This window comes from Lepidochelys kempii, chromosome 3 (assembly GCF_965140265.1).
Source record: "Lepidochelys kempii isolate rLepKem1 chromosome 3, rLepKem1.hap2, whole genome shotgun sequence".
Taxonomy (NCBI): domain Eukaryota; kingdom Metazoa; phylum Chordata; order Testudines; family Cheloniidae; genus Lepidochelys; species Lepidochelys kempii.
The window spans coordinates 181,588,806-181,614,887 of NC_133258.1; the positions used below are offsets into that span (position 1 = coordinate 181,588,806).

Here is a 26,082-nt window from a genome sequence, read left to right on the forward strand (position 1 = left end):
ACAGATGGAAGGGTTTTGCCTCTGGCCAGGAGGGATTTTAAAGGTGTTTACCCTTCCCTTTATATTTATGACACAAATATATTCTACCTGCAAACAAAAGCAGCACTAAGGGCTACATAGAAATATTTCCCTATCATCTGGAAAAGTTCTGTGGACTACAGTTTGAAAACCACTGCTCTAAGTAGGTTTCAGAGTAACAGCTGTGTTAGTCTGTATCCACAAAAAGAAAAGGAGGACTTGTGGCACCTTAGAGACTAACAAATTTATTTGAGCATATGCTTTCGTGAGCTACAGCTCACTTCATCGGATGCATTCAGTGGAAAATACAGTGGGGAGATTTATATACACAGAGAACATGAAACAATGGGTGTTATCATACACACTGTAACAAGAGTGATCAGGTAAGGTGAGCTATTACCAGCAGGAGAGCGGGGACGGAACCTTTTGTAGTGATAATCAAGGTGGGTCATTTCCAGCAATTGACAAGAACTTCTGAGGAACAGCGGGGGGGGGGGGGGGGGAAATAAACATGGGGAAATAGTTTTACTTTGTGTAGTTTCAAAAGCTCAACTGATTAAAAAGATGACCTTTACGCTCAGGGCCAAGGGGTTTAATTTCAGAATGAGCTTTTCAAAAATAAAAATGTGATAATATAAGTGAAACAACACAGACACACTGGATTACAACATTCAAAAAGAACCCATTTTTCCCTTCCACCTGTTACTGCATCCTTTATAATTTTCTTCACTTTCGGTTATCCAAGATAATCCTTTTTTTTCTAAAGGGATTTATTATATATATAGCGTTCAATAAAAAAGCATTTCTAAAAGGCAAAACCACATCTAATACTTTTAGGAGAAAATGAGAGGATTTATCTTGAGTGAGACTGAAATGGCATAAGAAAACATTCACAGATTTGCCCTCAGATTTTCCTATTACCCCTCACCTCCCAAATGGGGGAGAACCATCAAGGAAGGACGGAGCACAGGAGAGTGATCAAAGAGGGCATTATGAGCCACTAGAAAAGGAGGAGAAGCCTGTAGAAGGTACTATCTAAGAACAGAAAGAAGCCAAAGGGGAAAGAAGAGTCAAGGTTCCAAATCCAGCTTCTGTGCACAGAACTCCCATGGAGGTTGTCATAAACATACAGCTAAGGGTAGCCTAGAATTCCTCCTTACCTGTAAGGGGTTAAGAAGCTCAGGTAACCAGGTTAGCACATGACCAACAGGACCAATGGGGAAAGAAGATACTGTCAAATCTTGGCAGAGGGGAAGGGTTCTTTTTTGCTCTTTGTTTGTGTGTGTTCTCTCTTGGGACTGAGAGGGGCCAGACAGAAATCCATCTTCTCCAACCCATCCTAATCCGAGTCTCCAATATTGCAGCCAGTATAGATAAACCAGGCAAGGTGGATTAGTTTATATTTTGTTTTTTTCTGTGAATTTTCCCTGTGCTAAGAGGGAGGTTTATTACTGTTTTCTGTAACTTGAATTTTCCCTGTGGTTGGTTGTAGAAGTGAAATAATGTTGTAACTTGCATTTTAGTGCAGTGGATACCTGGACAAAATTCTATAGTACCTTCTACAAGCTTTTCCTCCTTTTCTAGCCACCCATAATACTCTCTTTGATCACTCAGCTGTGCTCCTTCCTTCCTTGATGGTTCTCCTTCATTTGGGGGATGAGGGGTAATAGGAAAATCTGAGGGCAAATCTGTGAATGTTTTTCTTTGCCATTTCAGTCTCACTCAAGATAAATACTCTCATTTTCCCCTAAAAGTATTAGTATTTTATTATTATATATTTGGAGCCTGATGTGCTTTTTATTGTGTTTGTGTTGCTTGTCAACACTTTTTCCAAGATGATGATAGGACACAATCAATCTGAGAAATCATTACAGGGATCCTACTGTGGCGCTTCCCAGGGGCACACAGGGTTGTGAGGCACCTCACCACCACCTGTACTTAGCATGATTGAGCCTTGTCTATGCCTACTGTGGATAAGCTCCCTGTAACCACCAGCCTCTAGCAACACAAGCTCTGCCTTCTAGGCTGTGATCTCTCTGTACAGATTAGCAATAGGCACACACCAACCCCCAAGTCCTCTGGACTTCCTCTGGAGTGCTTAGTCCTGTTCCACTGAACAATAATGGAACTCTTAAATCACATAATCCCAAAGGGATAGTATACACCAGCTTGCAAAATTCAACTCAGGATCACCACTTTGCTTAACACACAGCACTTTATATAGTGAAAACAAAAATAAGTGTATTGTCAAAGAACAGATTCCAGTGATAGTGAGTCAGAATATTGGAAACAAATGGTTACATATAAAACAAAATTATAATGTGCTTTCTAGAGAATAAATTTAACAAACAAGGCATTCCCCTAAATCCTACAAGATAGCTCACCCCAAGTTTTTTCCCCAGCATTTTCAACCAGTTTGGTTGAGAGCCCTTCTCATAAGATCAAGCCTGCTGATAGCTTGTTCTCACAGATTAAAGGAATACTTAGGGGTTCATCTGTACCCTAGATATAGTTTAGAAAGTTAGTTGTTTTACCCCTCCACAGGATAACTTCTGCTGTTTTTGTTTTTGTTTTCCTCCAGCCCCTGTAATCTATTGATTAGCATTGTGCTCAGATTGTATGGATGTCCATTGTGACCCATACAATACTCAATTTGTATATGATCAGCCAAACTGTGAAAATCATCTCTTTTCCCCTGCCTGCTAGGAATATGTGGATTACTCTTTGATGACCTGTCTTATCTCACGGACATAGAAAGCATAATTTTTTAGTATATATACATATTTTCCATACATACATCTCACAATAATTATGATGACCAATGTGATACAGGCTTTCATTAGAGACCTTTCATGACATTCTTTTAGTGAATCCAGGTGAACTCTACCCTAATTTACCCCTGTTCTCTCTGTCAGCGGACATCAAGAGGACCTTAGGTCACACCTGTCTCTGTATTCTTCCATTATTATTTATATGGTAGTAGCATCTGAAAGCCTCAACTGTGATCAGGGCCCCACTATGCTAGAGTTGGGTAGGAAATGCTTTTCCTGTCCTGTGAATTTTTTTTTAGATTTTGACATCTTTTCCCTTGCCAAATAATATTTTTAACGAAATGTAAATTTAAAAATAAGGAATGTTGAGTGAGTTGAACTAGGAAAACTCTCTTTGAATGGGTTGGAGAGATTTTTGGAATTGGGTTGGAATTTTTGTTTGTGTTTCTATATAATATGTATAGTGTTGAAAAGTTTTGATAGGTAACGATAAAGCAAAGGAAATATAGTCAGTGACACTGAAAATATAAAATAGGAAGTCAAATAACAATATAACAAAACTGAACATATACTTTATTGTAACATTTTGTTGACACTGTCTGATAAATTATTTCCTTTCCTGTTGTTTTTTCCCTTTCCATTTGTTACCAAGCAGCCCAAGCTAGACCTGTAATTTACTACTTGAGTACTACTTAATGCACTTTATATGTATATGAGGGATGGGTGGAGAGGGGGGAATCACATCATGTCCAGACTCTGGTTTACTACTTTGGAGTGCAAACATTCCTCACAAAATGCTTCCACAGTCCACCCCAGCTGCAGTGAGTGATGGGCCGGGGTTAATGGCCCTTGGCACAACTCCTTCTAACTGATCATTAATCTCCAAGAAATGACCTGTGCCTTAATCATTACTGCTTAATTAGCAACCTCTTCCATCTAACCATATGGCACATGACCTAAAATAACAATGTGCACACCCACAGTCATTTTCTTGAACATCTGAGCTGCACTGTACACAGATTCTATTCAAGTAAAATAAAGGATGGGAAATACAGATTTATTCAAATAAGATAGAACTTGGCAGCAAAACAGCCCGTTTGCAAAATACTGAGATCACCATGGTCAATCTTCTCTCACAGTGGTGTTACCTTACTGACATCAATCAGTGAAGAATTTGATCCCTAATGTTTAAAATAAGACACACACACATACACACCCCACCTGCTTTATGCCTCTTCAGTATTCAGCTTCCCCTAGTTCTAATTTATTTAATAATCCATATTTCAATCGATGAGTGACCATAGTTGTTTTTTGTATAAGCTTGATATATACACATGTACATACACATCGGAAATCCATAGATATCAGTAAGAAATTAATAATGATGGGTAGTAGCTAGTGCATTGGACTAGGAGTCAGGAAACAGGTTCTATTCTCAGCTTCACAGCTGACCTGCTGTGTGACCTTGGGGAAGTCACTTCCCCTCTCTGTGCCTCTGTTTTCTCTCCCGCCCTTTGTCTCCATGGATTGTCTATTTCACTTGTAAGCCTTGCACATTGGAGCCCTGCTCTTGGTTGGATCTCCTAGGTACTGTTGTAACATAAATATTACACAATAAAATATATCTGTAGAGAATAGACTATACAAGGCAGGAGCTGCTTTTGCTGTCTGAGAGGAAGCTTTTGCCTGTATTTTTTTAATTAACTTAAAAATGCTTCCTGTGTTGTATCCAGAAAATATGTAAGTTTCTGCTTACTTACTATCATGCAGTGATGGGTTTGTCAAATCCCTCAATTTATTATATCATTTTGCTTCATTAGATTAATAAATAGGGTTTGCTATCATGTGGTGCTGTTCCATACCAAGTAAAATGAACATTATACCAGTACAGTCTGGTGCCTTAGTTATTTCTTTCTGTAAATAGATCTAAATTACTTTAGGGTAGAAAAATGCTCACATTGGATCTTCAAAATGGACCTGATCCAAACTCTTTTGAAATTGATGGAAATATTCCTATTGACTCCAATGGGCTTTGGGTCAGGCCCATGAAAACCATTATGGAATTATAAGAGCTAAGGGCAGTATTAGCAAAAATTAGGCTGCTTGAGTTGCAAGCTGGAGAAGCTCCATAAACTTGTCTGGTTCAGCATATGCAGAGCTTTAACTGAGTTTCAGCAGCATTTTTCATATATTTCTATTGATCACCAAATGGCGGTCCAGCTGTTCTACTTCTCTCCCTATCACCATTAAAAGTGTGCCTATCCCTGTCTAGTTACACCCACACCAGCACCCCTCTGCTTATGGTCTGCTGAACAGAAGCAGAGACTCTACTTTCCTTCTTGCAAAATTTCTTTTCAAATATATTCATGTTTTACAACTGCATATTTGATCTGTGAGACATATTTTGCAGCTATGTTAGTATTAGAACACTGTGTGTGTGTGTGTGTGTGTGTGTTTAATAAAAGGGAGAGAAAAAAAGAAAAACTAGGAAATTGTAGTTGTCGTCATATGATTTGGATAGGCAATGATAAGGTAAAGGAGATATAATCAGTTACTTTAAAATATAAAATAGGAAGTCAAATAATAAAAATAAACACTGTGAATATAACTGTATTGTAACATGTTGAAGACACTCAGTACTCTCTGATGTACTGGTGTACTCTGTTTTGTGCAGTTTCATAAAATCTAATCTCAAACGTTCTAGATAAACGCGCACACGCACACACACACACAAAACTAGCTAAAGCCGCTATACATTTGCCCAGTTTATGCACAATTCTGTGGTACCGCAAGCAGTTACACAGTTTAAAATATAACATGTTGTACTGCCCAGTTACAAAACCAATTTGTAGTTGCATATAACTTTGTAAATTAAAATTAGGTCAGATCAAAATTAGTGTTATTCTATTAATGCTGATTTACACAAGCTGAAGATCAGGCCATTAGAGCCTATTCCTCATTAAGTCCAGGTGGAGGTTTTTTCCCACAAAAATTGTACTTTTTTATTAACTAAAAATTATTTTTATCCAGTCATGTAACTCAAAACCAGTCAAACAGATTGAGCTCAAATGTTACAAACAATGACCCTGGCCCTGTTGTCTTGAAGCCAATGGTAAACTTATCTTGCCTTAAAGGGAAGAAAAAGCAGGTCCAGATTCATCTTGTGTCTGAGGACATGTACAGAAATTTTCAGCCCAGAAGGACAATTACTGGAAAAAGTTATAAATGAATGAAAACCGGTAGCTATTAAATAAAAGTTTGTATGCAATATATATATATATATATATATATATATATATATATATAAATAAAATAAATACACTCCTACATGTATGAATAGTGAGTGCTTCAAGGATTCCTGTATGCCAGGTGCTGGCAATGATTACTTTTATCCATTCAAAAAGAATACATTTTCCATTGTGAGAATTTTTTCTTGTAAGCACAAGTGGAAAGCACCATTGGCAATACATTGCTCTCATTGCAGGTATCTCTGCTTTCATTCATGCAGTCTGCCGGTGAAAGCTTTAAATGCCATAAAATGGACTGCTGGCATGAAGCCCATGCTTAAAGATAGGGAGAAACCACCATCTTCAGAGGATAAGAAGCCTGACTTTTTTCTTTGTTTTGATATTTGGATTATTTTGTTTTTAAAGCAGGACTTATTTCATAGGCTGAACCAAATTTCTCACTTATTGAATTCTCCTTCCTTATTAAAAAAAAAAAAAAAAGAACCACAGAAAGGATTTGTTCCCAGGTGTAAAAAACATTATGACACATTCTCCATTTTTCCTGTGAATTGCTGCAACCTGATCTGTGTAACTGAATAGAATGGACTCTGTGGAGTGGTGAAGTCTTTTTGGCTAAATAGCTTAGCATGTTTCAGAGCCACCATCTTCAGGTATTTATGCAGTGAAATATGGTGGAGAATTTTCACTGAATAGAACCCCAATACTTTGAAATCAGTGGGAACTAGGTACCTATATACCTTTAGATGATCTTGGCCTAAGTCATTAATAAGCACCATAGGAAAGATTTATATATTAGTTAAACCTTAAACCAAGTAATTTTATTTTCATGCAACAATCTGTGTAGAAAAATATGTTAGTAGCATTTTACTCTGAATTAACAAATACCGATTTTGGAACATTCCTTTGGAAATCTCAGAGTTATATTTCCATCATATTAATGTAGTATTGTTTTGCAAAATGCTTAAATGGTGTAGTGGTGAGAATCCAAGAGATCATTTGGATTATTCTGCATTTTTCTTTGGCATAGAACAGTGTGGATACCAGTTAAAGTGATAAGAAAGACCCATTTGGAAACACTATTCTGAATGGATTTTTTTAAGCACCCATAAAACACCCTTTTAGCTGTAGATATTTTCAAGTTTGCAATAATATTGTCACAGGGTGTTTGGGCCCAGTAAATGAAGTAGAAAAAGTCCCTCTATGCCAAAGTATGTGCTCCCATTTGGCTAGTTAAGAGTGTAAGACAGCACTTGGAGACGATAATGGATCAGGTTAGGTGGGCCCTAGAGAAAGAGTGACCCAGTGAGTACATTGGTCTGGTAAGAGGAAGAGAGTCCTAATGAGTAAAGCAGAGTGGCCTGTTCAGGAAGGGCAGGTGGGAAATGTTGGAGATCAGGGGATTGGAGGAGTCCTGGAAGGAAGCAGAACGTGGTTACTGGGAGAAGGCTGAAGACAGGAAAGCAGCAAGAGGGATTTGCTAGCTAGCTGTTGTCTCCAAGCCAGAGAGCCAGTGCCAAGGGGCTGACGGTTAAAGGAGCAGCAGTGGGAGTTGCCTGCTGGCTCTAAGCTAGAGCCTAGGATAGAAGAGAGTTGAAAGCAGAGGAGCAGTAGAGGAGTTTACCTGCTGATATTACCAGGGCCAGGGATCTGGACACAGGAACTGTCAGAGAGCCAAGGAGGTGTGAGGGATGCTCCTCTGGTAAGGATGCTCCCTGCAGAGAGGAAAAACAGGGTTCCACTCTAGTTGGAAGGTCTGAGATTGCTGTCTTGGTGCAGCAGGACAGAAGAGGATTGACAGAGAGTCTAGATATGGTCAAAGAAACCACTGTGTGGTATGTGGGGAATCAAGGGATGAGATGACTTGAATTTTAATGACTGCTTGTACTGGGGTGAGAAATGGACTATATGTCTGGGATTTCTGTTATGTTGTTGTAATAAACCAGCCCCCAAAAGGGGTAGTACTGAGACAAGAAAGCTTGAAGTGAAGTTATTGGGTCATGTGCATGGGGGGGAGGGATAGCTCAGTGGTTTGAGCATTGGCCTGCTAAACCCAGGGTTGTGAGTTCAATCCTTGAGGGGGCCATTTAGGGATCTGGGGAAAAAATTGGGGATTGGTCCTGCTTTGAGCAGGGGGTTGGAGTAGATGACCTCCTGAGGTCCCTTCCAACTCTGATATTCTATGATTCTATGTGAAAGGAGAAACTGAGGCAGGTGTACCTGTCATGCTGTAGCCTGATGTAGAGGGATGCCCCACCAGACTGCCCAGTGACAGACACACTGTTAGATTTTTGTTGACGACAATAGGAAACTTAAATTCAATTCACAGAGAAAATAGATTTCATTAAAAGGACGTATTCTGCAGCAGATCCATAATCATTATTATTTATAATATAGCAGAACCTAGAAGCCTCATTTGGGACCTAATTGTGCTTGATTCTGTACAAATACAAAGTAAAAGCCTGTTCCTGCCTCAAATTGTTGACATTCAAAGTAGGTTTCTCTTAAAGCTGAATTTGATATTTACCCTATTCAGCAAAAAGAGATTTGGGCTATGAAACCCCCAGGTGTTTTTTCAGCTTAATCCACACTCTTCCCTTACAATTTGGACTCTTTTCTCTGTGCAGTAACACAAGATGCAATGTTTTTCCATTTCATTTTTATTCTTCCCGTAGATAAGTACTATTCAAAGTGGTGGTCCGCGGACTGGTGCCGGTCTGCGAGCCATCGGCTGCTGATCTGCGTGCACATTGGGGAAAAAAATTGCCGGTCCCCCACATCAGATAGCTTGAGAAGCACTGCCATAGATTGTCTCACAACTGATTGGTAATTCTCATTATAATAAACATTCTCAAAACAAACAGATTTTGATATGAGAAAAAGGTTTTTCCACATCCCAGTAACAGTACTTTTGATCTGGTTATCCTTAGTCAGAAGCAGGTATATTTCTTGCATTTACTAGCTTGTATTCTGCAATCATATTTATAAAGGATCTTGGAGCTCAGCGACTCACATCCAGCTATGTCTTAGTACCCATATCTACTACCCATAAATAATTAAATACTGTAAGTGTCCAGAAAATCTCTTTGTCTGTGCAGAAGGCCATATCCAAATTCTCTTTTTTGTTGCTGTTGTTGCTTTTCCCCACACACAAAATGGGCAAAAAGAACACTGAACTACTGACCAGACTGACTTACTGTATATGTATCCCTGAGTAATCATTCACCTTTCAGGGGGAGTGTGCAACTTTGGTTTTGTGCTTTTTTTTTAACTTCTTTGTGGTTGATTTTGCCTTCTGATGCCATACCAATGACTGTCAAGGAATCACCTTCATACAAATTAACTGCCAGTCATACTCCTATTTAATCAATGTTTTGACACTAGTTGCAATTTTAATGACTTATTCAGGCAAAAAGTCTGCTTTTTAAGAAGCCAGGGAATATATTTTTGATTGTTCTCCTTTACTCCAGTGTAAAGTAATCTTTTATTTTTAGTGTGTGCCATGTGATTCAATAGAAAATTGTACCGGTGAGAAGCTGTTGCACAGAAATGGGAAAAGATGGTGTTTTCATCACGGTACATTTTTGCTGTAATCTAGTGAAATGGTCTTAACAACTGGGAATTTTCATTTCCCACAAAATTTCAAAAATAACTGCTGTGACTAAATCATTGGGGGTTATTTTTCATATTTTGGTCCATATAGAATGTGAATTCAGTGATCAGGGATAAAAGGGATGGAAAAAGGTATGATAAGTGACTGTGTAGTCCATCTCTTTGAGATTTACACAGTAACACGTGAGCTGGAAATAGTCCAAAACTTGTTCCACTTCCTGGCCAGCATTCTGAAATATAGGTCAGCAGAGTGCAGAAATTTTGATGCCTTATGCAGGCTTGTAATATATCAATTCTTTGTAACAATTCTGATAGTGAGAGATCTGAGAAATTTTTCCATACCAACAGTGAATGCTGTTCATTTCTTCAAAATTTGAAATGCTTCTTACTGAAAAATAAAACAGAATTAATATTTAAAAATTAACAATAATACAACAGGGAATTTATGGGTGTATGGATTTGTTAAATGTATGTTTCTAGAGTTTCTAAATGGAGAGTATTTCAAATCACTTTCAAATCAATAGGATTTTATTTTTAAAGTTGACAGTTGGACACGATTTTTGTGTATATACAAAAGGCACTGGTACTCATCCCAAAACATTATAGGTATTACAGTCTCTCTTAAAATTGGATGAAAAAGTTGTGTTCAGCTGACTTAGGAAAAAATAACAAACCCATAATTGTTAGGCAATAAAAGTGTGAACATCCTATTTCTATAAACTAATCAAGACAAAGTATTAAATTCACTACTGTACTGTATACTTTGTATGATCAGCTGAATATCTAGTACAATGTCTTATAATGGTGATAAAGAAACAACTTTGTGACAATCAAATTGCTCCATTGAAATGTCACTTTTTTATTCTCTTTTCTGTGCATTTGAACAGTTCTGATTAAATTAATGTTAACAAATCTTTAGTCCAATTAAATTATGTTACAAATGTTCAGTGTTATAAATTTACATGCAATTTTAAATATTACTGTACAACCATGAATGCTATCAATAGACTCTTTTGCTCTCTGATCTTGAATGTTTTTCTCTGTAGACAATATACTCTACTATGCTTGGTCTTCAAGTTTTAGTTGCTTCTCAGAGGCATGAACATACCATCTGTGACAAAGTTCCTCCTCTGCGTTGGTGGGTCCTGTTCTTGTTGGCGGATTTTCTCACCTCAGAGGTTCACGGCAGCCCTCAGTTTGGCCACTTTCGTGACTCAAATCTGCCGTTCACTCAGTTAAACTCATCACTGGTCAGCATGGGGAAAGGAAGAAGAACAATCCCCACGGTCTCTGCTGATCCACCTACTGGATCAGGGAACAGGCCAGAGACTTCCCCTCTGGTGAACCCACAGTCTAGTTCAACTCCTCCAGTATCAAGTAGGGAGTTGAGGGGATGGAGGGATGGGGGGAACCTGGGTCCGCTCTCTACTCCGGGTTCCAGCCCAGGGCCCTGTGAATTGCAGCTGTCTACAGTGGCTCCCGTAACAGCTGTGTGACATCTACAACTCCCTGGGCTACTTCCCCATAGCCTCCTCCCAACACCTTCTTTACTCTCACCACAGGACCTTCCTCCTGATGTCGGATAATGCTTGTACTTCTCAGTCCTCCAACAGTATGCGTTCTCACTCTCAGCTTCTTGTGCCTCTTGCTCTCAGCTCCTCGCACACACCACAGACTGAAGTGAGCTCCTTTTTAAATCCAGGTGCCCTGATTAGCCTGCCTTAATTGATTCTACCAGCTTCTTGATTGGCTGCAGGTGTTCTAATCAGCCTGTCTGCCTTAATTGTTTCCAGAAAGTTCCTGATTATTCTGGAATCTTCCCTGTTACATTACCCAGGGAAAAGGGACCTACTTAACCTGGAGCTAATATATCTTTCTTCTATCACTCTCCTGTAGCCGAGTGATATGAGACGGCTGCATGATCTGCAGCCAGACTGCTTGCAGACTACGCCAAGGAAACATCTATACACGCTCATGCTCCACACCCTTGATGTCCTCACCCTCGCGTCCCGCCCGATACAAAATGGCAGAACCTCCTGCAACCTCTGGAGGGTGAGGAGTCCCGGTGGGCCAGCCTATACTCCACCTTGGTCCCAAGGCCCACCGGGGATATCAGTTGGCAGCTCCTTCTTGGAGCCGTGAGCACGGGCGTGTACTTGGCGAAGTTCACCCCTATCCCAAACACCTGCCCCTTTTGCAGCGTGAGGGAAACCCTGGCACACATGTACTTGGAGTGTGCCAGGCTGCAGCCCCTATTCCGGCTCCTCATCAATACTTCATTACGTTTTTGGTTACACTTTTCCCCTCACCTTTTTATTTATGCACTCCCTATCCGCGGCCCCACAAAGTCACGGGACCTCCTGGTCAGCCTCCTCCTGGCCCTGGCTAAAATGGCCATCTATAAAATGAGGCTGAGGAGGTTGGCCGATGGAGTCTCCTGTGACTGTGGGGCCTATTTCCGATCCTCCGTCTGTTCACGTATCCAGGCAGAGTTCCTCTGGGTGGCATCCACTGACTCCCTTGATGCCTTTGAGGAGCAGTGGGTGCTGTTCTCTGCTCAGTGTCCCCATCCAGTTCCCTTCGTTTGACCCTTTGACCACACTCCTGTCCCTGTTATTTCATTAGTTGTCCCCTGTACTTATTAGGTTTCCAGGTCCTGTGAATCCCCCTCTTAGGCCGGGGTGGATCCTTTAGCAGTGGGATAACCAATAGGATCACTCTCCTGTAGCCATCTGGCCTGACCCTGTCACACATCCCATATTGTGTCACATAATGTGGTATCTTTCTATAGGTATGGGACACAGTTAAGAAGTGTTAAAAATATCGGCCAGACTCTATATCTCTCTGTAGCAAACTGAATTTTCTTACAGTTAGACAGAGGTGCAGGAACAATTTTTATAATGGGGGTGCTGATGATGGAAACCATGTATTTGGTGTTTGTTATGACTATTTCAAGCCAGGGAGTGCACCCCCACTACCTCTAGTTCCAGCACCACTGCAGATAGAAGATGGAGGTTTTGGGGTTGAGTCTTTCATTTATGCTGTTGTAAACCAATAAAAGTGCAGTAAAAGTGTTTTATTGGCCTAATCCAAAGTCCATTGAAGTTACTGAAAAAACTCCAATGGACTTCAGTTGGCTTTGGATCAGGACCTCAGGGGGCAAAGAAACAGGCCCTTTTTTTCCTGATTTGCAGCTATCCTCCTCCCCTCCACCCCAGTTCTGATGTGAGGTTTTCTCTCAAATTTTCTCTCTTGGCATCTCCCTTTGGCTAAACACTGCCCTCACCTGGAGTGAGCAATGCGGCATAGTTACCTTTATTTGTGTGTAACTTTTCACAGCTGGGGATAGCTGGGTATAATGTTGGCACTGCCAAGCCCAAACACAAAATGAGAACATTGGGGGTTGAGGGGTGGAGAGGGATAAATAACCAAAGCAAAAGGGAAAAGAAGTGGTGCGTAACAGAGTGAGCCAGAACAGATGTAGGGAATTGTTAATAGATATTCTGGCATCCAATTATTCAATCAACATTTAAAGGCTAATGAACAACTTTATTACAAATGGGAGGATTAAAAAAATAACCCTCCGTTTCTAAGGTAAACAAACATTCCTGCTTACAGCCTTTGGCAGCTACAGACCCTTTTCTGCTCTGAGGGTGAAGAAGCATAAATGGCAAATAGAAATGAACATAACACAGTTTAGTTAATGCAATTACCTTGATGTCAACAGTATTACTCTTGGTTTCTCTCTGGTGTGTCAGAGAGAGCAGAATTCAGAGAGAGCAGAGTTTGACCAAGAGAATTACTTTCAAAGGCAAATAAGCAGCGAAAAAATCTATTTATCTATCATGTCCCTCATTGCAATAGTAACTGAGCACCTCTGGTGAGTTAAAAGATTCTCTCTCTTTCTCTCTCTTCCATCCCTGTCACCCAGAAGCAAGTTTAGTCCATGTTCACAAGCTTCCTGTGTTGCTCTGAAGTTTCATTGTTCCAGTGCAAGGCAGCTTTCAGGGGATGTCATGGCCTTGGAGGGAAAGGTGGTCTCAGACGATCTGGACCAATTCCATTCAAAGCTTTGAAAGCCAGGACAGCCTCACTAATCCTCACCTCTGTTCAATAGTGCTCCAGTGCAATGAGGGTGACTTGTGTTGCTGAGCAGCCAGGGTGTTGAATTTTGAACAAGCTGGACCTTCCTCAGCATGTGAGGCCTAGGCTAAGTGAATTGCAACAACACAGCCTAATTGTTATCAATGGGTGGATTTCAGGTCTGCATTCGACAGGATCCGACAAAAATCTTCTAGCCAGCTATAGATGGCTGTGAGCATTATTTGCCACAGCACCTATTTGGGTGTCCAAGCATAGTGTGGAATCTAAGAGGACTCCAAGGCTGTTGGCCAGTTTCAAACTGAGGGCAGATATTACCAATGAAAGGGGCGAGTTCATCAAGATGTGTCTCCCTCTTCCCACTAACATCACCTCAGTCTTGTTTAGATTTACCTTCCACATGGTACTTGACATCCTGGTGCTGATCTCAGAAAGGCAATCAGGAAGCTTGGAGCTGGTGCTATTGTAGGGGTGACAAAAAGGAGATGCAGATCTCTATGTCAGCCACATATGGCAGTGCTTCAGCCCATGACCTCCCACTAGCTCTCCCAGGGGCTTAATGTAGACATTGAAAAGAATGGTGAGAGAAATGGCCTTGTGGACCCTGCTTGAGATGAGCCAGGAAAGGGAGAAGCAACTCCCCATGACAACCATTCGGTCTGAGAGAAAAGACTTGAACCATTATAGGGCACTTCTATTTACCCTGACTCTTCTTGGAGACACAATAAGAGAGTGGTGGTCCAGAGTATCAAATACCACAGAGATCCAACAGGATTACTTCCCCCATCCATGTACAGGAAGAGATCCTTCACCAAGGCAATCAGAGCTGTCTCAGTCCCATATCCTGGCCTGAAGTCAGATCAGGATGGAACCTGGATGTTAGCAGCAGAGACATGGCATTGATGATTATTTTGAGATAGTCTACAACCTATCCTGAAGGATGACCCATCACTCTCACAGATCTTGGGAGACAGGCCAGTCCTTGCTTACAGGCAGCCCTCCAACCTGAAGCAAATACTCACCAGCAACCACACAACAAAAACACTAACCCAGGAACCTATCCTTGCAACAAAGCCCGTTGCCAACTGTTTCTACATATCTCTTCAGGGGACACCATCATAGGGCCTAATCACATCAATCACAATATCAGAGGCTCATTCACCTGTGCATCTACCAATGTGATATATGCCATCATGTGCCAGCAATGCCCCTCTGCCATGTACATTGGCCAAACCGGACAGTCTCTACGTAAAAGAATAAATGGACACAAATCAGATGTCAAGAATTATAACATTCAAAAACCAGTTGGAGAACACTTCAATCTCTCTGGTCACTCGATTACAGACCTAAAAGTCACAATATTGCAACAAAAAAACCTTCAAAAACAGACTCCAATGAGAGACTGCTGAATTGGAATTAATTTTCAAATTTGACACCATTAAATTAGGCTTGAATAAAGACTGGGAGTGGATGTGTCATTACACAAAGTAAAACTATTTCCCCATGCCCCCCCCCCTCACTGTTCCTCACTTGTTCTTGTCAACTGCTGGAAATGGCCCATCTTGATTATCACTACAAAAGGTTTCTTTTCTCTGCTGCTGGTAATAGCTCACCTTAACTGATGAAGTGAGCTGTAGCTCACGAAATCTTGTGCTCAAATAAATTTGTTAGTCTCTAAAGTGCCACAAGTACTCCTTTTCTTTTCTCGTTATACTGAGTATGGTAAGACCCATTGTTTCATGTTCTCTGTGAATATAAAATCTTTCTACTGTATTTTCCACTGCATGCATCAGATGAAGTGGGTTTTAGCCCATGAAAGCTTATGCTCAAATAAATTTGTTAGTCTCTAAGGTGCCACAAGTACTCCTGTTCTTTTTGCGGATACAGACTAACATGGCTGCTACTCTGAAATCTCCTGATTAGTTTGTTAAGAAATGGAAGGTTGGAAATTGGGTGAGTTTGCAAGTTGCTGGTATGAAGTGAAAGACTCTTTAGTATTGGAAGGACTATTGCATGTTTTAGGCTGGGAAGTAGAATTCCTGCTTCAAAGGGGGTGTTCTCAATGTCTATTAGCATTGGTCCTAGATATTGCCTGCTTTCTTTCACCATCCAGGAAGGGCATGGATAAGAGTCACAAGTGCTAGTCCTGAGTGCTGTCAAGGCTTCTACCTTTTCTTGTGTAAATGGCCCTGTTGTGGGTGTAATGGCCCTGCAGCCAAGTCCAAATAATCACTCTTCTTCTCAGGACAGGGTGGTCCAATAGCCAGAGTCAATCTGATTGTCCTGGAGTTCAGGACAGTAAGGCTCAGGAGACAAAGTCTAAGCTGCTGCCTTTTTTCCCATGGCAGTATCACCTAATGGTCAGAGCCAGTGGGGCTGTCCTTAGTTTCAGGGCAGCACAGCCTGGTGGTCCAAGTCTCTGTGGTGTCCTCTGGGTCATGGCAGTATGGCCCAGTTTCCAGAGTCAGAGAATTTATCCTTAAATTCAGTGCAGCACAGCCTAGTGTCTGGGGTCAGTAGGACCACCCTTCATCGCCAGGCAGTATGGTCTAGTGGCCAGAGTCACTACGACTGCCTATCAGCACCATGAAGAATGGCATAGCAGCCAAAGGGGAGTGGGCCACGGTTGGCAGCCAGGGTAGAGGGACCCAGATCCTCACTAATTCTCCGGGTACTAACCCAGGGCCCTATCAGTGGTGAGCATACCCGCCACTGGGTCATTGGGGATCCCACCAAAACATGCTGACTATTCCTGGTATCACAACCAGACCAATGTCTGGTTCCTCTGGGCTACTCCCTACCCTGTCTTCCTGCTCCATAGTCCATCTATCTTCTGGTTCTCCAGGGTACTCATCACATCTCAGTGTGCCTAGTCTCTGTGGTCTGGGGTGCCGACAGCTTCTGGGCAGGAGCCTGCAGTGCACGTTCTCTCTCCTCCCTGGTCAGCCCAGACTGAGCTGGCTTCTCTCTCTCATACTGTGGTTTGAGTTGGAGCATGCCCAGCAGGGAAGAGGGGGTGTGGCTTCCTCAATCCATAGCATGGGTTTAACACCTTCTGGCCCAGTGCGGGGCAGGTATACCCCATCACAGGTCCAAATTCTTAGGAATGAGATGATTGTGTCCCCTGCCCTGTGTCTGGTTTCTTGCTTCTGGAGATTTATGAAGTACTCTCAGTTACAAATAATTTTCAGAGAAAGAAGGCGAATTCTTCACAATTCACTGTAAACACAGCACCCTGTCACATCAGGGTCTTTCTGCATGTTTATCATTCCAAAAAAGTACAGAACTGCAAATAAATCTAAATAAAACAGTGTGGTCTAAATTCTCACTTCTGAGCAAAAGACACTAATTTCAGGGAGATTCTAGTGCAACCCACAGCTAAAATACAGATGCAGAAGTATGACCACTGTGGCAAAGTACCTTGTTCTCCTCAGCAGACTCAGTCCTTTTTAGCCTTGGAGACACCGGCTTCGGCAAGGCAAATCCTTACAGGTAGCACAGGGTCCACTTATTCCTTTCCCTGATCAGTCCCTTGTGCTTGCTTTCCTTCCCTTCTTGGGAGGGAGTGCAGCCTCCCTTCCTGGAAGGGTTCGGTGTCTTGCTGCCCTTAGCCTACTGGCAGCTTCTCTCACCCCCACTCCTTCGATGCCGGTGAAGGTTTAAAAAGGTCTCCAGCAGTTGGATCCAGCTGAAGCTAATTAGCTCCCTAGCAACCCCTTTTCTACCTGAACCTTCTTTCCCTGTGGTTCTCCTCAGTGGACAAGGAGAGGCCTTTTAATCCCCTGGGACTAATTACTACCCCTCCCTTTTTTGTAGCTGTTTGTCCTGGGTTTACCACACTATTTGTCCTGGGTTTACCACACCACCTTCTGGCCTGCTATTGGCAGATTCCCATAATATGTACTTATGCTGAGATGGAAACCACAATTGATTCCCCTGGCCCTGCAATTCACATAGCTGGTGAAGAAGGAAGTTGGAGATCCTCAGGTGGACATCTTAAAGGGAGACCAAGTCATCTGCTTAGAGGATGGAGAACCTGTCCATTCCCCTTGGCTGCCTTTGTGGTATCTCACTTAAGCAATAATAGCACCAAAGAGACACTTTTTCAGGTGCTTCCTGGGCAGGGATAGCAAAAAGCTGGCACACGCTGAAACATTCTTACTTTTATTTTTTTTCCTTTACAATAATATTATGGCTCCAAGCCTTCTATTACATAGTCTATGAGCTCCATACACACATTACTGGCTTTGTCCTCACAACAACCTTATGAGGTGGAGAAGTGTCATTCCTATTTTATGGATATGAACTAAGATGCAGAGATATTAAGCCCATGGTCATAGTGGAAGACAGATCAAAGAAGTAAATTTAAATCTCCCGAGTGCGAGTACAGTATATTATCTATTATATTATCCTTTCTCTAGCTGGAATGTTATATGACTACAGCACTTTGCTTTTCTGCCAACATTTGGAGACAGCATCAACAGAACTGGCCTGTGAGAGTAACACAACTCATTTATCATCCATCAAGACCTTTTTCCCTGTGCCTCACCATTGACTTATAACATGGCTCTTTGTTCCACCATGTGAACTAGAGTACATTTCCAAGAGTCCATGGCTTGGGTTCTTTTTTTTAGGCACAAATTAGTCTCTCTCTCTCTTTCTTTCTTCTTGTTTTTACAATGGCATAAGTAAATTAAATTAATGTGGAACTCAGTGGAGTTTCTTCTAATTTACAGGGAAAGTGAGAAGAGAATCAGGCTCTTCAAATCTTCATAAGTGGAATTCTAGTTGGATTTTGGCCACAAGAGAATGAATTTTTTTTCTACAGAACAAGTTACGAAGACACAGCAAGTAAACATTGACAGAAAATAAAATTGTGCCAATATAATGTGCAACCAGATGAATATATTGCAGACAGCCTCCCTTGTGCATACAAAGAACAATAACCTAAGCACAATGTCATTTATACTCACAGAAGTACTGATCACACATAATTTAACTTTAGTATGCAAGTGTGTGTAAGTCATCATACTTTTTTTTTATTCTGCTTCGAAGCATTGGCCACTGCCAGTGACAGGATATCAGAGTAGATGGGCCAGTGATCAGTTCTGGCATGTTCCCATGTTCTTTGCAATTATATTCAATTTACAGTTTCAAATGAAAAACAGTTTTGTGCAACACAGTGAATATTTAAGTTCTGTAATATTTTCAGTTTTAGGCTTCTCTCACTGGATCATTTTAAAACTCTGGAGACACATTCAGATTTGCAGATTTCTTGTGAATGTGAATAAAATAACTGAAATAATGACAATAATAGATATTCCCCAGATCTTAAATGAGAAGTATTTGCATCCAGAATAAAAGTCTCTAAAACAAAAATATTTTGGTTTTAATTATTTTATTATATTCTGAGTTGAAGCAAACAATTAAATTTAAAGTGTTCAGACTTGGGTTTATTACACTAGATACCTAAATAAATGACCTGAGTTTCACTGATGTGAGGATAATATCACCCAATGAAATCCACTACACTCTTATGACTGACGTCCACTGGAGATTACAGGTGCTCAGCACCTCTTATTAGCAGAAAACTTTCATTTAGTTGTTTTAATTTAGATTTAGATGCCTAATCTTAGGCACACAAATATGAAATATTTTGGCTGAAATATCCTTTCTACAAACTGTGATGTTATAAACCACTGAAACGAATGGGAGGAAAATGTGTTTAGTAAATATTCACAAAAATAACATCATAAGACTAGCAGGGGACATCAACCCCCTACAAACTTAGGATCTAGATCCATATCTGGAGCTAAATTCTGAAGCTCAGGACACTCTCATTTAAGGGTCAGAACCCATCTCTAACTATCCATCCAAATCTGCTAAACTTATGTGAAGTTTAAATCCAAATACAGAGACATTCAATTTTACATATAAACAACACAGAGTCCGGTGGCACCTTAAAGACTAACAGATTTATTTGGGCATAAGCTTTCATGGGTAAAAAAACACTTCTTCAGATGCATGGAATGAAAATTACAGATGCAGGCATTATATACTGACACATGAAGAGAAGGGAGTTACCTCACAAGTGGAGAACCAGTGTTGACAGAGCCAATTCGTTCAGGGTGGATGTAGTCCACTCCCAATAATGAGTATATATGAGTAGATGAGTAGATGTCAATTCCAGGACAGGGAAAGCTGCTTTTCTAGTGATCCAGCCACTCCCAGTCCCTATTCAAGCCCAAATTAATGGTGTTACATTGGCAAATGAATTTTAGTTCTGCAGTTTCTCTTTGAAGTCTGTTTCTGAAGTTTTTTAGTTCAAATGTGGCTACTTTTAAATCTGTTATAGAATGTCCAGGAAGATTGAAGTGTTCTCCTACTGGCTTTTGTATGTTACCATTCCTGATGTCCGATTTGTATCCATTTATTCTTTTACGTAAAGACTGTCCAGTTTGGCCAATGTACATGGCAGAGGGGCATTGCTGGCACATGATGGCATATATCACATTAGTAGATGTGCAGGTGAATGAGTCCCTGATGGTGTGGCTGATGTGATTGGGTCCTCTGATGGTGTCGCTAGAGTAGATATGGGGACAGAGTAGGCAACAAGGTTTGCTACAGGGATTGGTTCCCGGGTTAGTGTTTCTGTGGTGTGGTGTGTAGTTGCTGGTGAGTATTTGCTTCAGGTTGGGGGGATGTCTGTAAGCGAGGGCTGGCCTGCCTTCCAAGGTCTGTGAGAATGAGGGATCATTTTCCAGGATAGGTTATAGATTTTTGATGATATGCTGGAGAGGTTTTAGCTGGGGGCTGTATGTAATGGCCAGTGGTGTTCTGTTATTGTCCTTGTTGGGCCTGTCCTGTAGTAGGTGACTTCTGGGTACCTGTCTCGCTCTGTCAATCTGTTTCCTCACTTCCCCAGGTGGGTATTGTAGTTTTAAGAATGCTTGATAAAGATCTTGTAGGTGTTTGTCTCTGTCTGAGAGATTGGAATAAATTCGATTGTATCTTAGGGCTTGGCTGTAGACAATGGATTGTGTGATGTGACCTGGATGGAAGCTGGAGGCATGTAGGTAAGTATAGTGGTCAGTATATGACACACTTTGCTTTAAAACGCAGATCATTTTCATTAGAAACACAAATCTAAAAGGTTTCAGAGTAACAGCCGTGTTAGTCTGTATTCGCAAAAAGAAAAGGAGTACTGGTGGCACCTTAGAGACTAACCAATTTATTTGAGCATAAGCTTTCGTGAGCTACAGATGAAGTGAGCTGTAGTTCACGTAAGCTCATGCTCAAATAAATTGGTTAGTCTCTAAGGTGCCACAAGTACTCCTTTTCTTTTTACAAATCTAAAATTGTTTGAATGTACTAGAATCTTGCGACTAACTAATGATTGGATGAGACAATTTGTGTAACTTCATTTCCAATCCCAAGGCAGGTGAATTTAAAAATGCCCTGGTTTAATCACAATAGTCATGTGTAGAGCCTGATTCTTCTTTCTATTACATCAGTGTAAATCAGGAGAAGTTTCCATTATATCAATGGAATTTAGCCAGCATAAAACTGGTGTATAGGAAACCAGAAACAGATGGTTTATAACCAACAAAATATGATAATACAGAAGCATTAAGCTGTGTATATTATTAAACAAAGTAACTGTATGCTCTTATTATTGAAAGCACCATTCTATATTTTATATTCTTTCTATTTTACATGTTTTTTGTCATCCCCACTGATCACATATCTAAATTTAGATATAACATTCTTTGTGGCAGGTCCAATTTTGATGTCACCTGCACCAGTTTTACACTGGGGTAAACCCATTAATGAACAAGAAATAACACTGGATTTCCACAAACATTAAATCAAAATCAGTCCCCATGTCTTTGGATTGTATATAGTGCTATACACACCTAATAAATTCTCTTAAATAGTAGTATAAAAATATACACTAATGTAGAGAGCTAGATCTGTGACTTGTGTAAATTGACTTAGCTCTATTGACTTCTGTGAAGCAATCCCAATTTACACCCAAACTGTAAGCCTCTGGCTCCTAGAGAACAAAACAAATCGCCATTGCCATTGATGTGCAATAATTAATACCACAAAGATATTTTCTAACCGCTTTAGTGAATTTTGCCAATTAAAGTAGGTAATGAAATGCTGAGAGTCACCAAATGGAGCTAGTTCTGATAATGGACACATGTATTGGAAACTATATTTTGGAAGAAGTGCTATCCTGTTGGTTGTCATGCAGTTCTTTTTAGAAGCTCTAGAACTGGTAATATTTGTTGTGCTTAAATCTCTGAAAATATTTTCTTACTTGCAGAGTGGGTTTCTTGTTTGCCTACAGGTTATATCCCTGAAACCAAATAAAATATTATATGGTGTCAAAAGCCCTATAAGTTAAGAAGCTATGAAAGAAAGAAAATTGCTCAACATTACTGAGTTTGTAGAGACATTTATAATACGTAGGTTGGTATGGCAGCTGAAGAAAAAAGAGATGAGGGCATATTAGAGTAAGTTTGATGGATATGTCATTTCTGGTCTGGTGTGTTTCTTTTTTTACACTGCCTGTTAGGGGGCTTATTCCTTCACCCACTTAGTTCCCTGGTCCTTCTTGCATGAACAGAGAGCAACAATACCCGAAGTCCAAAGGTGCAAACAATTCGATGTTTATTGGGGTGAACTTCCAGCAAGCATGATTCCAGTTTCCTTCCTTAGTTTCCCCCTTCCCAGCTCTGACACCACAGAGCCTTACCTGTGTCCCTGTTCCCATTCCCCCCCACCTTAGCAAAACAAGATTCCAATTCCCCACCCCCATTCCCTGTTACCATTCCCTCCCACCCACCCACTCACTTCCTGATTGACTGCAGACTATATAGTAAAACTTGAGTTCTGCTTAGCTATACCTCAACCAATCATTTTACTGAAATTTAACTAACCAATCCTAACATATTGTAACATGATTATGTAACCAATTATATCCCACACCTTAATTAGTTAATACCCAGCAAAATTAATTATACAGCAGACAGGAACAATCACAGAACCAGACAGAGATTATACAGACAAACAATAGGGAAATGGGGACTACAGTGATAGAACAACACAGAAATGAGGATTTCACATCCCAGCTATTGATAAGTGAGTTCTTGCCAGATAGGATGCTATCAAACTAAGTTTCCTTTTACATCTTCTAGGCACTTCCCTTTCTCTGGAGGCGATAGGCATTGTCAGGACAGGACTGTATTCCTAACAGCCCAATAGTACCTTATTTCAGTGTGAGTAGTCTGGAATGTGAGGATGTGACTGGTCGCTTCCCAGTTTATGGCTGCCTCTGCTGCTTAGCCAAAGGCCTTAGCCTAAGAACAGGGCCTCAGACTGTCACAGTAAGAGAAGGCTCTTACACCAGCAGACAGTGATTTTGATTCTTTCTTTTATACCTCTATAACTAGCCAAGTGATAAGAATACACCTACATTCTTAGAGTGTAGGCCTTTACAGACAGGCCTGAATATCTATATCCTAACACTGCCCTTATCACCATATTTTCTAAGCTAACTCAATATCTGTTCACTTAACATTTGATAATAAAGCACAAGGCACAAATAAATGTATAGAACAGTTTCTGACAGAGTTAGGGTTGCTGGTTAAGAAACATACATTTATTTACATAATCAAAATTATTTGGAACAGGATAGTGCTTGGGACAAATTCACCAAAAATGTGTGAAAATATGATGGAGGTAGCTGAGTTTGATTTAAATGAAGCAGTGAACATTGCCAGAGCATATTAACAAAGATAGTGTTTTCTGTATAGCTACAAAGTACATTTTCCAACTAGAACCTGTTTAAAGTGGAGGCATGACATAGACCAACAAAGCCTTGCTCTTTCAGTTAATATCCTAAAACAAATCTGATGCACACAAGTGGACAGCCTACAAACTTATAAATAAAGGGAGAGCCTGTGTTACTGTTTCTTTAAAGGCCTGGGAAGGGGCCAGCTGAAGGAGAAGCTGCTTAAAGTCCTATAGCAGTTTGAAATTACAACACAGCTCCCGGGAGGAGAGCTGGGGATGCATGGTTTGAGAGTGACTGTTTAAAGGAGAGCCCCATCTCCAGGAAGGAAGCTGCCGTGGGGAGAGGCTCTTGAACAGGGGCAAGAAAACTGACGAGGACTCTTATGTGGACCCAGAGTGGACATGAACTGGGGTGACTAATAGAATAAGTAACACTTTGTAAAAAAAGGTTTCAGAGTAACAGCCATGTTAGTCTGTATTCGCAAAAAGAAAAGGAGTACTTGTGGCACCTTAGAGACTAACCAATTTATTAGAGCATAAGCTTTCGTGAGCTACAGCTCACTTCATCAGATGCATATCGTGGAAACTGCAGCAGACTTTATATATACACAGAGAATATGAAACAATACCTCCTCCCACCCCACTGTCCTGCTGGTAATAGATTATCTAAAGTGATCATCAGGTGGGCCATTTCCAGCACAAATCCAGGTTTTCTCACCCTCCACCCCCCCACACAAATTCACTCTCCTGCTGGTGATAGCCCATCCAAAGTGACAACTCTTTACACAATGTGCATGACAATCAAGTTGGGCTATTTCCTGCACAAATCCAGGTTTTCTCACATCCTCCCCACCCCCATACACACACAAACTCACTCTCCTGCTGGTAATAGCTCATCCAAACTGACCACTCTTCAAGTTAAAATCCAAGTTAAACCAGAACATCTGGGGGGGGGGGTAGGAAAAAAACAAGAGGAAACAGGCTACCTTGCATAATGACTTAGCCACTCCCAGTCTCTATTTAAGCCTAAATTAATAGTATCCAATTTGCAAATGAATTCCAATTCAGCAGTTTCTCGCTGGAGTCTGGATTTGAAGTTTTTTTGTTTTAAGATAGCGACCTTCATGTCTGTGATTGCGTGACCAGAGAGATTGAAGTGTTCTCCGACTGGTTTATGAATGTTATAATTCTTGACATCTGATTTGTGTCCATTTATTCTTTTACGTAGAGACTGTCCAGTTTGACCAATGTACATGGCAGAGGGGCATTGCTGGCACATGATGGCATATATCACATTGGTGGATGTGCAGGTGAACGAGCCTCTGATAGTGTGGCTGATGTTATTAGGCCCTGTGATGGTGTCCCCTGAATAGATATGTGGGCACAATTGGCAACGGGCTTTGTTGCAAAGATAAGTTCCTGGGTTAGTGGTTCTGTTGTGTGGTATGTGGTTGTTGGTGAGTATTTGCTTCAGGTTGCGGGGCTGTCTGTAGGCAAGGACTGGCCTGTCTCCCAAGATTTGTGAGAGTGTTGGGTCATCCTTTAGGATAGGTTGTAGATCCTTAATAATGCGTTGGAGGGGTTTTAGTTGGGGGCTGAAGGTGACGGCTAGTGGCGTTCTGTTATTTTCTTTGTTAGGCCTGTCCTGTAGTAGGTAACTTCTGGGAACTCTTCTGGCCCTATCAATCTGTTTCTTTACTTCTGCAGGTGGGTATTGTAGTTGTAAGAAAGCTTGACAGAGATCTTGTAGGTGTTTGTCTCTGTCTGAGGGGTTGGAGCAAATGCGGTTGTATCGCAGAGCTTGGCTGTAGACGATGGATCGTGTGGTGTGGTCAGGGTGAAAGCTGGAGGCATGCAGGTAGGAATAGCGGTCAGTAGGTTTCCGGTATAGGGTGGTGTTTATGTGACCATTGTATATTAGCACTGTAGTGTCCAGGAAGTGGATCTCTTGGGTGGACTGGACCAGGTTGAGGTTGGTGGTGGGATGGAAATTTTTGAAATCATGGTGGAATTCCTCAAGGGCTTCTTTTCCATGGGTCCAGATGATGAAGATGTCATCAATATAGCGCAAGTAGAGTAGGGGCTTTAGGGGACGAGAGCTGAGGAAGCGTTGTTCTAAGTCAGCCATAAAAATGTTGGCATACTGTGGGGCCATGCGGGTACCCATAGCAGTGCCGCTGATCTGAAGGTATACTTTGTCCCCAAATGTGAAATAGTTATGGGTAAGGACAAAGTCACAAAGTTCAGCCACCAGGTTAGCCGTGACATTATCGGGGATAGTGTTCTTGACGGCTTGTAGTCCATCTTTGTGTGGAATGTTGGTGTAGAGGGCTTCTACATCCATAGTGGCCAGGATGGTGTTATCAGGAAGATCACCGATGGATTGAAGTTTCCTCAGGAAGTCAGTGGTGTCTCGAAGGTAGCTGGGAGTGCTGGTAGCGTAGGGCCTGAGGAGGGAGTCTACATAGCCAGACAATCCTGCTGTCAGGGTGCCAATGCCTGAGATGATGGGGCGCCCAGGATTTCCAGGT

The 26,082-nt window shown here is 41.2% G+C and overlaps 1 protein-coding gene across 31 annotated transcripts in view; it reads left to right on the top strand.

Annotated features, from left to right (window-relative positions):
- The window catches only part of NRXN1 (neurexin 1), a 1,248,790-nt gene that overhangs the window by 44,501 nt on the left and 1,178,207 nt on the right, over positions 1-26,082 (top strand). Inside the window, exon 3 of one of the 31 annotated variants that reach the window (XM_073339223.1) lies at positions 18,484-18,929. The exons of the other annotated variants lie outside the window; for them this stretch is intronic. Coding sequence (XP_073195324.1) covers positions 18,484-18,560 — 77 coding nt within the window. The 3' untranslated portion in view covers positions 18,561-18,929. Of the gene's footprint in view, positions 1-18,483; positions 18,930-26,082 lie in introns of those variants that run through there. 31 annotated transcript variants of the gene reach the window in all.